At 43.9% G+C, this 16,936-nt stretch overlaps 1 protein-coding gene across 1 annotated transcript in view; it reads right to left on the bottom strand.

The window, feature by feature from the left end:
- The window catches only part of TRHDE (thyrotropin releasing hormone degrading enzyme), a 3,000,980-nt gene that overhangs the window by 292,068 nt on the left and 2,691,976 nt on the right, over positions 1 to 16,936 (bottom strand). Inside the window, exon 16 of the mRNA XM_069629390.1 lies at positions 5,097 to 5,264. Coding sequence (XP_069485491.1) covers positions 5,097 to 5,264 — 168 coding nt within the window. The remainder of the gene's footprint in view (positions 1 to 5,096; positions 5,265 to 16,936) is intronic.

Raw genomic sequence — 16,936 nt, 5'->3', positions numbered from 1 at the left:
GTGATTTAACTGAGTGGGGACTACAAGAAAGACAGCGAACAACCATCAATGGTCTACTGGAATTGGATGTGCCTGAACAGCAAAAAAACAGAACTTATGGTATTTAGCTCTCACCCTGCCAGAGCAAAATTACCTCCAGCTTAAAGCTTGTTCCAGATAAAAGATACACAAATACAAGTTCTGAGCAAAGTCAAAACACTGGGAATGATGCTTGAAGCTTCATTGGGGACCAGAGCCCATGCTCAATACGACCACACATCCGTAAGGGACATGTGGTCGGACCACACAATTCCCTTACGGGTTCTGATAGGGGACCAGGCCGCTAATTACGGACCTGCCATTAGCAGGCCGGTAAATAGCGCCTTCCCCATTCCCATTGAGCCCTATGGGGGCTCAAAAGGGAATGGGAATGGTTTGTTCAATGGAGACTTACCGGTCCCGCCAGGGTCGGACTACACCGTAAGTTCCCATTGAACAACACCGGACTCGGACCGGTTATTGGAGGCAGTCATGGCACAAATAGCGCCATGACTACCTCCAATCTCGGAATGAGGCCCAATGTCTCCACAGCTATCAAGTTGTTCAGAACAAAGCAGTGAGGATCATTAAGCAAAAAAACAGATTCGCACATATCAGAGAACTACACTGGTTAATAATTGAAGACAGGGTCCAATTCAAGGCTTTGACACTGGTGCACAGATGCATTCACGGGCAAGCACCAGCCTATTTAAAATCAAAGATCTACCTGTATGTACCTAGCAGAACGCTCAGATCCTCTGACCATGGCTATACACAAGCGCAAATTTGGTTCAGGAAAACCTTTCCCCATTTTAGCCGCTAGCCTGTGAAACAACCTTCCTTCACATGTAAGAATTGAAGCAAATTACATGCGCTTCCGTAAACAAGTGAAAACCTACATATTTAACTCATCTGCAATCATCTAATCAGGCCCTTCTCTGTACTCACATTTCTTGTTACGCATCTATGTCCTAAATGTATGTTTGTACTTCCCGTCCATGTTTCTGCACCCCGAGGCTTGCGAGCAACCGGCGCAATATACATAAATAAATAAATAAAATAAATAAACAATACATGTTGGGAAAAGTCTATGTACGCAGGCCTCATCTTAACTATAGAGCAGCTATTGCCACCCTATAAAATATATGGATAGGTAAACTAATGCATAACTTCTGTCTGTTTATTGTTGATAACTTTATAACTGTATGCATAAGATGATCAGATGACCATGCCATCAGAAACATAGATGTAAAAGCTTTGCTAAAAAAGGCTCACTCGACCCAAAGCAATACATGTGTCTGTATGTAAAGCATGCCATTGAGCACACCACCCTTACATGTCCATGGGCCTCATTACGGTTCTGTCAGTAGCCGTGCCGGTTAAACCAGCAGGTAGCTTCCGGACCTGTAATGAATTCCCACGCCTGATATCCCGGTGCCACTGGGCTATTCCAAGTCCAGTGGCCGAGAAGTCAGGCACCCGTAATTTTGTTAGTCCCCATTCCCATGGAGTCCAATAGGACTCCATGGGAATGGGGACACGGGAGCACCGGCACCGTTAACAGCGGTGCTGGTACTCCCGTGAGAACGCTGGTAGGTCTGACCCTGGCCCACAGAGTTCTACTCTGCCAGTCTGGTATAAACAGTGCTGGTAGGCTTACCAGCACCATTGATAGTGGGCCGGCACAGTTATAATGAGGCCCCATGTCTTCAAAAAGAATATCTTTTTGCAACTTGCCCTCTCATAATTTATCAAACTGCTCATTGATGCATGTGAGGCGGGAGACCCCATTAAAGATATCCCAGACACACATGGACGCATGCACTCGCACTAACACATACCCATGGAAATATCTACAATACAGGGCTAATGCACAGTCATATTCACGCTACGAAATCCCATCTTTAATACCAAAAGCAGTCCTTGTAGCATTGGTAGCAAGCGTTCACAAAGGGATGTTCGCTCATTTGAATGGGCAAGCATTGGCACACTGACGTGTCCTGTGAGGCCCAGGAGTATTTTGTGCGTGCGAGATGTTCATTTTTATAGTTATTCGTGAACAAAACTTAGGTTGGCACCTGATATGGCATATTTTCATAGTGCCAGGTGCATCAAACCGTTTGTATAACTCCGCTTCCAAAATGTTTATTTCAATGGCTATTATTGGATTTCTATAATGCATTGCCTCATTGGTTGACTGATGCTTCATTATCTGATGGTTATTTCAACATGCCATTGGAAGAGAGAGTTGCACAGGCAACAACACTTCTTTTAAGAAAAATAGTTACAAAGGGCGGACAAATTGCTACTATTGCGTGGTAACTTTTGAGCTGTTTTCAGAGAAAAAGGGTAATTGCTTCAAGTGACTGAGCAGCACTTTAAAAGCATGTTCACAGCAACCTGGAGTGCTTTGGAAACATTAAACAATTCAAGCCAGTGTATTGGTCTTGGTCCAAGCTTGCTGCTCCATTAATCCTTGTTCTTTATCCACAGGTGTTGAACTGGTCAAACCAAATAAGTCGCTTTCTTTTAATGTACATCCTCTGTTTATTCAAGGTCCTTTTAGGCTGTAAGGTGCATATGTTCCTCATGCGGTACACATGTCACCTGTTTACGCAGGCGCGCGGTAACATGTTTGTATAACCCTTTGAATGATACATTGTAATAAACTTGGATTATTGAGGGTTTACATTCATGTTTTTAAACTACTAGCGGATCTGAGTTCCATGGAAGACAACCTTATTTTTATGGAAGTGGCATTACCGAGGTATAATTGGTTTGCTCTTTGAACCCTGACTTATCCTTGAGTGCAGTCATTGTTATAATTAAAGCATATGTTGTGCTAATTTCATATTTCCCTCAAGATGTATAATGATTGATTAATAACAATAAATACTATGTAACATTGGCTCCCTAGTGTTTAATACAAATGGTGTATAATGCTCTCACAGAAACACCTGTCCCTTAAAGAAATAACATCGAATAGGATCATGGTGAGGAAGAGAAACAAGACAATTCATATGCAAAAGTGTACATATTTGAACAGTAGCAGATCCGGATATGCCTGAATCATCTCTGAGAATCTATAAAAGGTTGCCATTTGGCAAAGTAGTAAGAGCAAGAGCTCTTCTGCTCTGTATTAATATTAAAATGATGGAGGTAATCCATCTGCTAACCAGACACCCCCTTTTTCAGTAAACGCCATACCAAAAGCATCATGTACAGCTGTTATTATTATTATTATTATTATTATTATTATTTATTGTAAATAGTCAAATTACGTTTTTACAAAACATTAACACATGATGCACATACAACAATACTATAATAGACAAATAATAGACAATGTACGCATGTTCCCTACTGCTTCAGTAGACTGAGCTACCAGACACCTGCCCGTCTGCATTCCGGAGAATGATAAAATGGGCAAGATATTGGCCTCTATTGATTCATTGATAGAGACGGTAATGCCCTCTTTGCCAGGCCTGGAATCTCCCAGCTGGAGACACCCTGTGAGCCTGGCCTCAAATAGTCAAGTACATACCAGAGGCTTGGAGTCAAGTACATACCAGAGGCTTGCCTCACACTAAGTAGAGATGCACACCAGAGAACATTTGAGGCTGCAGGCTGAGAAATGGATGGAATTAGGAAAGCCAGGACTGACATGTTGGTTGTAAGCAGTGTTCCTCCATCTTACCTTTATGCTTCTTTCCACTACTTCCTGTCCCCTTCACTTCCTGCATAACAAGGCACTCTGGATATGCATTAGGGAGGCAAGGGGGCCCTTGACACAAGGACATGGATTTAATCCCTCAAGCCAGGTATGCTTTCCTCCAGTCCCATGTGGCACTTTGCCTGTAATAGATAGGGGTTTCGCACCCAGTCTTTGATTCAGTTTTGGACAATTTCGGACTCACAGAAGAATGTATTTGGACCTCTTTTGGGAGGGTTGATCTTTCCAAAGGCCTCAGCCAGTGAGGGAAAGAAGGAATCCTCCAAGGCAGAGGTAGACTTTACTCCCTAACTTCTCCCATGGCACATTGGTGGTGCCTCTTGCTGAGATCAAAGGCTGATCAATTTGCTTGCTAACCTCAATTGGCTAGGAGAGCAGAGTGTGAAAGGATGCATATTGTCCTAGAGACCACTACAGTGGGTCTTACAGCATTCTGAGCGCTGGAACAGCAAGGACCCCTCTTTTAATAAATTCAAACCATTCACTGCATTCAAAACAAAGGGGCCCTCCGGTTCGGATTTTGTCAGTCTCTTGAACTTCGAATCACCAGTATTTTGCATATGTTTGGCTCACATTTGTATCCCTTCTTTGAGTATATAGCCTTCCCACAGCCCATATTACAACATCAGGTGAAGGAGATATATCACTTGATTGTTTGTGCCTGTTTACCTTTATGATCAGGATCCCTGTTGGTTTGTAGATGTGTGAGGGATGAGTGGCCGATGTAGCCTCTATTCAGCCTTGTACTCCTACAGTGTAGAAGTCATTGCATCACAGATGTCCTTGGGAACCTTTCTTTGAATCGCATGTGGGTATCCCATATATGCTCCAGGCATCAACACATTTGCTCCAGAGCCAATAACTGTGGATCTGGCACGTGTGAAATAGTGCAAAATAAATGTATTACAATCCCTGTGATTTTGTGCATGCTTAGGATTGTATATTTTGTGTATGTAGTCTAGAGGATTTGTAAACTTAACACGTGATCAAGTGTAACAAGAAGGACATTTCACTCAAATATCTCAAATGAGTGGTAGTTTAACTCAATTATATTATCAGATCACTCTCTGATGGTGCAATAGGCCAGAATTTGGTTCTACAATAAGTAAGCACATGCATACCAGGTGGGAAACATTTAAATACCTTTTATAATGTTTATAATGTTCTAAGAAATATGCTAAATACAGAACTAAAATGATATTGACCTTACTCATATGCTTTGGCGTAAGACACCATGGCGTTAAAACCTCAACCATCCCTTCAGATCCTCCACGATTTGCAGAACATGCATGATTAGGGAGACTTTTGTCATTCGTACATTTTAAATAATGTTAAAAACACTTACCTATTTAACAGGTTTCGGTCATCGCTGCAGGTCAAAGCTTCAAGTAATATTTTCTTTTCGGACACTGCAGTAGAAGAATGGAACTTCATCCATATGAACTCCCACACATCTTCATCCATCAAAGAAACACCCGTACAATAAACAATGTCTCGGACATTTGGTGGGATCCTGCAGAAACAATGGAAATGGCAGTCTGATTACAGTAGAAGAAAGAAAAGGCTAGAATAGGCCTCCTAAAAGGTGCCTTGTTTGTATGAGAAGGATAGTGAAGATTAATGTGTGCTATAATACAGAATACAGAGATTCAGTATGTAGTATGACTTCTGTAAATACGTATCACATGACTTTGTGTCTGACCATGTATATTACTATATGATTGCCAGTCTATCATGTTTATATCTTTACAAAACACCAGGTCGGCATGGCAGACTGCCTAGATCATAACAGTTATTGAAGAAAGTAGAACTACCTCAAAACTGTAACAGCAGGAGAAATTGATGACAAAGCAATCTCGTTTGGTTGGCCCATACTGCTTGGCCAATGTCATGACCCACCACGGGAAGTAGGAAATCAATGTGCTATCATTGGCCGGATTCAGCATTCTCCACCCTTGCTGATGCCACCTGGCTGGTATTGCCAAGCCTTGTTCAGCCCAGGGGCGATTGAACACTTGAGCATTATCTATGCCACACAGGCATTTTCAGAGACCCGTCAATCTTTAAATGAACTTATCTGGATGCATCCTTGCTTAGGTGGATGTGCATACAATATTGCATGGTCATTGGCTGTCAAGCTGTGTTTATGTCATTTTGTGTCAAAGAGTATCTGTATGATCAATGATACCAACAGTGGGCACCTGGCACCTGAACATATTGTGTGCTTCTCAGGCCGCTGTTAGTTGAATAGCCAAGCATTCAGGACTTCAGTTAAGGTCAGACTGTTTTCCTGTGTGTGCAGATGTTTGCATATTTAGAGCTAGGGGTTGGATGAAATGAAAGAGAAGGAAGATCATCCGTGGCATATTTGGTTGAAGCTTGGTATTATTGCAACTGCAGGATGGCTGAATTGCAGTGATTTTGGGTGAATGACTTTCCTTGTGGCTGATTATGGGCTCTTGCTGTGGATGGCACGTGCTAAAATGTAAACAGTTATGAAGAGAATTCTCCTATTGTTTGGGAGCCAGTGGGGTGTTCTGGGGGCTTGGGTGACTGTTTTTATTTGGGAATGTTAATCGAAGTCTATCTGCCATGTGTGGGCTCTGTATACTCTGAGCAGCAGGTATTCTGATAGCCTCAGGAAGATGCTATCATATTCCAGTCTTGAGAGTGCTAGGGTGATCCCTGCCATGGTTCTCTGCATGAAGGTCAGTTAATGCCTGATATGTCTCATTGTTTGGAGTTGAAAGAATCAATATGATGGCTTTACTGTAGTCCGAATGTGAGGTCTCTGTTCATCAAGACTTCAACATGTGTAACCATTGCTTGGCAAAGGCCATTATCTCCTTTCTTCAGATGACAGGATGAGTGTGGGGTTTCATGGGGAGCTGTGGCAAATTACAATCTTGGTTCTGGTTGGGTTAAGTTTCTATTTGTCGTCATCCAGGTGTTGTTAAGCAGCAGGAGCTAAGTCATATAGATGATATGATGTGGCATTTATAATGCACCTATACACAAGTGTTTCGAGGCGCGATGAGGCAAGGGAGGGGGAACAGAGGGAAGACAGACAACAATCTTACTAGGCCAGGTGCTATTCAGATCGCGCATGTGCATGGGAAGGGGGAGAGGAAAAAGTGTGAGGGGGAAGGGAGAGGGGAAAGTGCAGTACATCGGAAGAGGGAAAAGTGCAGTACATGGGATAGTAGAATAAATAAGATAAATAAACAGCCAGATGGTGGCAAGTGCAAGGTAAGAAGAGACATAAGTGCTTGTGGGGGACTGTAGGGATACAGAATACAGTCACCAGATGTGGGGGTTGCCAGGGAGGCAGTGCAGTTGTGCAAATGGCCGGCCATGGCCCAAGGTCACGATGGGTGGCCATGTAGCCAGTGCAGTTTTAGACAGGAATTTGCAGGGGACAAGGGGAGAGAAAGCAGAAGCAAAGAGAAAGGTTTTGATTTGCTTCCGGAACCAGAGATGGTTCTCCTCAAGTTTCAGGGAGGCAGGAAGGCTGTTCCAGAGGGAGGCCCCAGCCGAGGCGAGAGATCTACCACCAACTTGTTGCTTGGAGAAGCGACTGATCCTGAGGAAGTTGGAGGCGGACGAGCAAAGAGCTTGAGAAAGAAGATATTTGGGAAGAGAGAGTTGAAGGTATTGCAGCCCCAGACCCCATAAGGCCTTGTGGACAATGCATAGGGTTTTGAACGTAATCCCTGCAGCCACTGGGAGCCAGTGCAGAGATTTCAGTCCTGGAGAGATACGATCCCTGGGCTTGAGGTCAAGGACAAGTCTTGCAGTCCTGTTCTGGATAAGTTGCACAGGGTGTAGAGTAGAGGCAGGCAGATTTAGATAGAGGCTGTTGCAATAGTCCAGCCTAGAGAGAACCAGGGCTCTGGAGACAGTGAGCTTCTTTTGGAAGGAGAGGAAAGGAAGAATACCTCTGAGGAGGTGCAGCTGGTAGTGTGACTTCTTAGAGACATCAGAGATGTGAGTAGAGATGGAGAGTGTGGAGTCGAAGATGACCCTGAGGTTTTTAGCCTTGCAGGTGGGCGCAGGAAGAGGGTCAGGAGAGGCCGGCCAGAGAGCTGCAGGGAAGGAGGGAGATGCTAAAAACTTGAGGTGATAGACCCAATCCTCGGGAACTCTACATCTGAGTATGCACAAGAATGACCTGAAGGGTGCCATGTGTGTGTTTTTTAGTCCTGCCCGGAAGGATTGAAGTGAAACTGCATTCATCAGAGCTGTAATAGAATGCCCTATAATTGTTTTATTGGGATATTATAGGTGATAGTACCAACAGAAAAGGAGTTACCCATTAATTGATTGCACAAGACTAGTTGAAATCTATGTTGCTTTTTAGGATGTTCCATAGAAAGCATATGGTGGTCCGAATGCAAGTTGTAATTCATGGAAGAGTGTTTTTTTTTCCAATGGCTATCCGCAGTTGTTTGTTAATAAAATGTACAAGAATTTCTGTGGTGAATGTTGTGTCGAAAATTGGTTGTCAGTTTGCTGGGTAGATTGGATCCACTATTTTTATTTTTAGAGGCTTGATTCAGGCTGTTCTGAATGATGTGGGGAAAAGCAGGGGAAAAGTGTAGCATTGGCTAGACTTCCCATATAGTTCCATTGTACAGGTGTAACTGTAACGTATTGCTATAATGCCCTGTATTATACATGCCCTTTTTTGTGATATATATTTGTGATTTGGCTGGGTTTTCTCTCTTTACCAAACAAACAAAATCTTTGTTAAATTGTGAAGTGACTTTCTTTTTACATATAATGCAACATGCAAAGTTAACACAATGCATGCTGAAACAGTGCTTGAGCCCCATATTTCCCCCAATATTATTTTTTGAGTGAATGGAACAACCGGGAAGAATGCATATATCCCTGCAATCGCTTCCAACATGTTGAAAGCAATTAATTCCTTTGTGAACAAAGATGACTGAATCTATAATAACTTAGCAATTAAATCAATGCACGTGTATATCTGCCAAAACTGTTCATGTATGGGTTATCTGTATGATATCTCGGGACCCCTGTCTGCTACGTAGGAGGAGAGAAGTGACTGGGGTGTACTTGGTGCCAGAGAGGTAACATTTTGGCTGTGTTTGAGTCGCATTGGTGTAAGAGCCTTGTGATTGCTTCATGCTTCTAGTGCATGGCAAACTGCTCCCAAGACATCTTATGTGCATTATTGAGCGTGTTTAACTTCTATGCAAGTCTAATTTGACTAAAGCTTTGGCATTAGAGGTAAGCAAGGTCAGCTAAGGGAAAGCTTTGGTTTGAGATCACTAAACTGTATTGGACTGGCCTAGTCAGAAGTATGCTATGATGGTAGCCTCCAGGTTCTACTCAGGAGAAAATGAAATGGAGGATTATATTCCTACCTACTTTGAAGCAGTGTACAAATAAAACATTTCAGAAAGAGGCACAGACATAAAGCATGGTCAACCAATTATCATCTATTACATCGTGACCCTCCACCAATGGCAGCAATGACAACATTACTGAGATGGAGCCATCATAGGCCAAAGATCAGCTCAGCTAGAAATGCCATAGAGAAAGCGTGATCTACTGAACCCCACACGCTTACAGTTTTCTCACTGTACTTCATTGTATTGGTTTTCAGATTGAAAATGGAATGTACCACTGGAGGAAGGTTGTCACAGTTTGAGGGTATATACAGTGACATTGCAGGTAATTATGTTTAGGTATTGCCTTGCTTAGCTGTACAACCTATCATCATGGCCTGTCACAAGCAGCCCCACTCACATTCATACTAGAGTGGAGGACGATGCAGAGGAGCAGGTAACGATAGAAACAAGAAAAACATAACAGCAACTTATTCTACCAGTTTAAAAAAGCAAGGAGTATCCATTCTTTTGTAAGGCACAAACATTTTGAATGCCTTGCTACCTAAAGCTGCACTCTTTCGGAGATGACTGCATTGAAGTGAAGCCCTGCTGGGCTTTACTGGTCTGTCTCGGAGCATTTACCTATGTTAACATGGCCACTGCCATTTCCTTCCTCACCCTGCACCAGAGCTGGTCACTTTCAGAGCTGGCCCCTCTCATTGCGCAATGGCCACAAGCTGAAATGTCTTGTCCTATCCCAGGAGCTGGCAGATGACGTCAGTCCCCTCCTAAGGCCCACTCACAAGGCCTTTGTATCCTGTCTGGCCTGTTCAGCTGTGGCCGGAGTTCTTTCCTCCCCTCTCCCATCGATGATCTTATCCCTTATTCAATTGCCATTCAAATAACGGCTGCCACACAATCCTTGTCTCCAGGAGATTATTATTGCACCTTCCGGAACGAGCACAGCTGCCTGCAATTGCGCTAAAACAGCTCACCCTGCATTCTGTGTAATCCCTGCCTTAATATAAACACCTGCCATCACCTCATGAGTCTCCTCCAAAGGCAAAGACTTTCTGTGCATGTGTGCGGCTGAATGTGCGGCTGAAGTGTGCCAATACTGCATATGTCCTTCAAACTAACTATAGTCTTCTTGTACGGCTCAATGTTGCACTCTTTCCGCCATTTGCTTTCTATTGCTTGACTATTACAAACCTGGCTTATAGCCCTGTTCACCCACTCCTATTGGTGTCATCATACCATATCATTGAATATCTGACAACAAGCTTTGATTTGGCAATGCAGCCTCCCTCACCATGAGGTGAGGCTCTACTCGACTTTGCACACATTTGCATTTTACCTATTTATACTTGCATACTTGATGTAGCCCCCACACCATGAGGTGAGGCTTTCCCATCTTGTGCACCCATACCAATGTTGCTTCCTACTTGTTTGTATTTGCTTACTTCATGTAGCCCCCCACACCATGAGATGAGGCTTTCCCATCTTGTGCACCCATACCAATGTTGTTTGTATTTGCATACTTGTTGTAGCCTCCCTCACCATGAGGTGAGGCTTTCCCATTTTGTGCACACATAATAATGTTGCTTTCTTCCTGTTGGTACTTGCATACTTGATGTAGCCCCTCACCATGAGGTGAGGCTTTCCCATTTTGTACACTCATACCAATGTTGCATTTTCCTCATGAGGCTTTGCACCTACCCTATGTTGAGTTGATGATCTGTATGCCTGATGTAGTCCCCATACTAACGTGAGTGGCCTTACCAGTGTGTGCACCTACCTATGTTTAATAGCTGTATATGCACATTTGTATTCTTACACACCGTACCTTGAGGTGGGCCTCTGCCAGCTCATGCTTTCAAGAATCACCTGCATATTGTATCACTTAGACATGATTTTGCACTTGCAAATTGTCAAAATTAGTCTGGGGAGGATCGCTCAGGGGCAACGTGATTACCTTAGAAGGAAGACAACATGAGGCAACACAAGTTCGATCCCCGGGTCCGTGATCTGAAACCTCTAGGTATTAAGCACGTTATAAATAAACTATCATATCATATATGTATTTTATTTATTCGGATTTATAAAGCATGCAGCAGCTCGAGAGCATCGGGGCGCTTGTTACAGTGATGGGTGACAACTTGTTACATATGCAATACAGAGAAGTCTGTGGATGCGTGGTATGGTGAGTTGGTTAGTGTAGCAGGTTCTTGTCGGCTGAGTTGAGGTGGATCTCGATAGCATGTCTGAGAGGTAGGAAGGGGCAGTGAGGTTGATGCATTTGTGGGTGGTGGTAAGGATTTTAAATGTTATACGGTCTTTGACAGAGAACCAGTGGGCGTATTTTCTTGCTTGTGTGATGTGCTCTCTTTTTGGAATACTTAGTGCTGCTCATAGTGCATTATTCTGAGTGATTTGGAGTCTACTTATGTGTTTTGTGGAGGAGCCAGCAAGCAGAGCATTACAATAGTCAAGCTTGGCTCCAATGGTCGCTCTAGCTACAGAGAGGCAGATATCCTTTGTTAAGAACGGTTTAATGGCATTGATGAGTTTGGTGTTTAGTGCTGAGGCAGAGACAAAGGCGCTGACTTGCTTGTTCATGGATAATGTGGCATCAATATGGACCCCTAATGTTTTAACAGAGGAGAGCACTGGGATGATACAGTTTTCAATGTTGAAATTGGCATAGTGAGAGTCTAGATTGGCTAAGGTAGATTTTTGGCCAAGAATGAGAATCTCGGTCTTGTCTCCATTGAGACAAAGGCCATTGGTAGCCATCCATGCTTGCATAGTGACATAGATTTGTTGAAAAGTGGTAGCATCTTGTGAATATAATCCGGATAGAGGAAGAAGCACTTGGGTGTCATCCACATAGTTTGTGTATGCAATCCCAAGTGAATCCAGTTTGTCAAAAAGAGGCTTAGTGAAAAGGTTGTACAGCGTGGGTGCAGTACAAAATCCTTGAGGGACACCACAGTGAATAATGGTGGGCGCTGCATTTGCCATATTAGAAAAAACTTTCATCACTCTTCCCTCTGAGAAGGAAGTGATCCGGGTAGCTGCATGCTCATAGAAATGAGCATCCTGTGTGAGGTGTGTAGTGAGGGTTTTGTGATCTACTAGATGAATGCTGCAGATAGGTCCAGAAGGAGGAGGAGGGCGGGCTTGCCATTGTCAAAGATACGTGTTATTTGATTTTTGAGGTCTAACAGGGTGGTTTCTGTTCCGTGTCCTTTGCGGAATCCTGACTGCCTTTTTCCTAGATGGAGTTAGTTTCTAGGTAAAGTTTAATCTGGATGTGGGCGGCTTTGTCTAGTAATTTGAGCAGAAATGGGATGGTTGTTATAGGCCGATAATTTTTGGGCTGGGAAGGGTCAAGTGTAGGCTTCCTTAAGAGGTGGCGTACCCAGGCCTCTTTAAGGCTGTCAGGGACATTGCCTGTTTTAAATGAAGAATTGATGAACGCGGTAAGGAGAGGGGCTAGTGACTCAGCGCAATCCTTAATAATGTTGGGGGGGCAAACATCGCCCTTACAATGCGATGGTTTGAGATGTTTAAGAATGTCTATTATTTCTGCTTCAGAGATGTCTTTAAATGCGAATTTGGGGAAGTTGAAAGTTTTGCTGTTGGGCAATGACCCAAGTTGGCTTTTGTTCTGATTAAGAATGGTTTGGTAATGTTTCAGAATTTTGTTTTGTAGCATGCCTATTTTGGTGAGCATGGCGTTCATTTTTAATAATTTCGTCCGTGTAGAGAAAACGGGCTGTGAGTTCATTAAAGATAATGAAGAGTTCTTTGGATTGGGAGTTGGCTTTGGGAAATTTGGCTATTATAGGCGTATGATTTAGCCATAAAGATGGCTTCTTTGTATTTTTTGGAAATATTTTTGAAATTTTCTTTAGCTGTGTCACTGGGGTTAGCTTGTCAGATTTTTAGCACATGGTGTTTGTCATTAAGTACGATTTGGAGCTCATCCGTGAACCAGGAGTTTGCATATAGAGACTTTTTGTCTTTCTTTTCTTCTAGTGGGGCAATGGAGATAACTGCATGGGTGATTGTGCTCTTGAATATATCAGCTAGGACATTTTGGTCTTGCGAGAAGGGAGGTGTTAGGCAAGGAAGGTCGAGATAGGGGCGCATGTTTTCTGCTGTGTGCGTTTTGGCACTTCTTACTAGCATAGCAGGAGCAGGACTAGTGATTTTTGTGTTAGTAGCAGTGGGGATGGTGAATTGTATGCAGTTTTGGTCAGTCCAAGGGAAAGCAGTGTTAGAAGTGATGGAGGAATCACAGTTGTGGTGAACCACCCAAACAAGGGTGCAGCCTTTGGTGTGTGTAGGGGTTGTGATTTTCTGGGTGAAACCCAGATCTGTCAGGTCTTTGGCGAATGAGGTGGCGGCTTTATCAAGAGGGTCATTAAATCCTAGGTTTATGTCACCTACAAGTAGCGTTTTGGTGGATTCTTTTTTATGTTTTCACTAAGTAAATTTGTGAGTGTCCTTGGAAGTTAGACAGGAGGCCTGGTGGTCTGTAGACAACATGTATGTTTATGGTGTTAGTTTGAGATAGGGAGAGTTTGGCTGATAGTATGTCTGCATTACCCTCCCAGTTGTGGGGTATGAGTCTGAAGTAAAGTGCCTCTTTGAATATCAAGGCAACCGCTCCTCCTATTTTAGTGAGTCTCTCCTGTCTATGGATAGAGTAGCCTGTTGGTAGGGCTAGCGCTATAGTGGGGCCAGATGCCTCATGAAGCCATGTTTCAGTGATGGCCAATATATCTAGGTCCTGACTAAGGATGAGGTTGTTAACTTCAATGGCATGTGCACTGAGAGAGCGGACATTGAGTAGGGCACATTTGTATTGTGGAGCCTCGTTAGTTTTCTTTAGTAGAGCTGGTTTGACAGCTTTAGGTGTGGATTTCTTTGCTTTGCCAAGGTGGGGTTTGGTCTTAAAGTTCAGTGGTGGTTAAGTACTGGGAATAGTGTTATGCAAGAGTAAGTGGTGAGAGTGGGGTCTGCAGGTTGTGCAAATTCCTACTCTGAGGTTTCTAAGTGTAACATGAGTTGGGCTAGAATTGAGGTGCACGGGTAGAGTGCGAGATATGAGTCTAAGGAGTCTGGAGTGGCAGTTAGGCGTGTTTGTGAGGGCAGAAGAGGTGTTGATAGTGGAAATGTTAGACTTATGGGTGTTAGTCATAGTGTTGTTGTTTAGGCTGAGTGGGTTAGGTTAGTTCCACCCTGTAAAGAGCAGTATGGTTTTGAAGAGGAGCAAAGTACCTAGCATGTTAAGTTGGTGGAGCGAAGTATATATGCTAAGCATGTGATATGCTGTGTAGGGGACCGGCTAGCTAGGTCAGGTGCAGTGTGGGAGTAGGGCTGTGTTACGATATGTGTGGGATTTAAGCTAAATAGAATACAACAGTTGAGCAGGGCAGCTGGCTAGAGGGCAGCAATCTGAGCTAAATAAAATACAACAATTGAACAAGGTAGTGGGCTAGGGGGCAGCAATCTGTGATATATAAAACACAAAAATTGAGCAGGGCAGTGGGCTAAAGGCAGCAATCTGAGCTATATAAAATACAACAATTGAGCAGAGCAGTGGGCTAGGAGGCAGCAATCTCTGCTAGATAAAATACGTCAATTGAGCATGGCAGTGGGCTAGAAGGCAGCCATCTGAGCTATATAAAATACGACAATTGAGCAAGGCAGTGGGCTAGAAGGCAGCCATCTGAGCTAAATAAAATACAACAGTTGAGCAGGGCAGCGGGCTAGAAGGCAGTCATCTGAGCTAAATCAAATACAACAGTTGAGCAGGGCAGTGGGCTAGATGGGGGAGTAATCTGTGCTAAGTCAGAATAGAGCCTTTTACCCAGGCTTAATAAGGCAGCACGATATGCATTGTCACAATACAGAATTTTGGCTGAGGCAGCGAGAAGAGACACAAATCAACAAGCTGGTAAGAGAAAAGGAATATTCATGGTACATTAGGCTGATAATTTAACCTGAGAACGATAATAAGTAATATTTTGGCATGATGTGAGCCTAACATCGACTAGATACTTGTGTCCGCTATAAAGCGAACAAACTTACAGGGGGAGTTTAAACATTAGCAGTCGCTTGGGTAAGTGAACAATAGGAGAGGTGTCGTAGGGGAATTAAAAAGTCTTAGGGCCTCATTACGACTTTGGCGGTAGCCATGCCCTTAATAAGGGCATGGCTGCCACCAAAACCAGGTCTGGGTCTGGGTTCCCTGAATGGGGAATTACCAGGCCATTCCAAGTTTGGAGGGCCTGGTAATTCCTTCTTCAGGGAACACGGGCTCGGACCTTCCCCATTCCCATTTGAGCCCCCTTAGGGCTCAATGGGAATGGGTGCAGGGAGCTAACAATGGGCCGATTACGACCGGCCCATTGTTAGCTCCCTGGTCCCCTCGCGAGACCTGGTAAGGACGCCTATTTTTACCAAGAGTCCTTACCGGGTCCCGCGAGGGAACCTCGTAATGAGGCGGATGGGTTTAACGGATCCGCCTCCATTAGCGGCACCCATTAACCCATTCCGCCAGGGTCATAATGAGGCCCTTTGTGTAAGTTGTGGGCAACGAGAGTTGCTGAGCCATGAAGTGGTGGCAATGGGCATTGATGTGCGAATAAAAGACGGAGAGGACTCACCATGTGAGGCAGAGGACTTCGGCTTTGCTCGTGGGTGAGGGGCTAGCTTGACTGGCGACGCAGCGTCGCCTGCGCTCGGTCAGCTCAGTCAGCAGCCTGCCAGGTGAATCGTAATGGTTAAAGGAGGTAAATGCAACCAATCAGGGTATCCCATCAGTGAGGCTGCCTACTAGCAGATGATGCTGTGGAGGAACCCTGTTGTGGCGACCATCTTGGGCAGAGAAAGTCTGATGGCAAACAAAAGGAAATAAGGCTGCGGCAAACCAAAAAAGGTCTGATTCTGGGCAAATCAGGGGAAATTGAAGCTCGTATTATTCACAAGTGATTTTTAGCAAAATGCACTGCTAATGAGGATATTAATCTTTCGAGTGCTGCCCTTCCATTGGGGGCTGCAGGGCGCTTTGTGAAAGCGGTCAGGGATTACCTATGCGTCCAGGCAAGGTAGGGTGTTCGGATGCTGCTCCAGTAGATCGGCGAGCGCATCCAGAGCCCCTGCTCTGGTGCAGGTATCTTTCGCTGCCACTAAGTATGTACTACTGCTGTAATATCTCCGGGTCTGGTCGCTATCAATAAATGTAATAAATAAATGCATGCCATCCACTGATAATTCCAATCTAAAACCAAATATGCATAGTCTAGAACTCCCAATAAAGCAAAACATGAGATCGCAAGCTTGTGGCAACACTATATCTAATAGGTCTACAGGAACCTACAGCAGATGTTTGTGTATGTATGTATATACGTGCTATGTCACATAAGGTCAGAAATAGACAATTCCCTCATTTAAGATCCTGATGACATTCTGAGTCATGTTTATCCTACTGTGTGCCAGAAACCACTCCCATCATCATAATCATCATCATCACCAGTGAACGGATCCCTTTTATATGATTTTTGAAAGAAGTTAAACTTGTGTTGGTTCAGATGTTTGCATGCATGAAAGACTAGTTTGGGATTATTTATTTGATTGTTTTAAGGAAGTGGGTTTGAAACCCCACCCCATGCGAATGAGGTGCAATGGTTCCAATCCGAAAACATAACTCTAATTGGCTGCTACAAGTTGTGGTGAACCTTTCAAATGGTTAATCATTCATACTCATGTTTCGACTTTCGCTCTTCATTGTTGTGAAGTTCTCATCACC

The sequence above is a fragment of the Ambystoma mexicanum genome, chromosome 12 (genome assembly GCF_040938575.1).
Source record: "Ambystoma mexicanum isolate Mex_15411 chromosome 12, UKY_AmexF1_1, whole genome shotgun sequence".
NCBI classification, from domain to species: domain Eukaryota; kingdom Metazoa; phylum Chordata; class Amphibia; order Caudata; family Ambystomatidae; genus Ambystoma; species Ambystoma mexicanum.
This window is presented reverse-complemented; position numbering and strand designations above follow the sequence as displayed.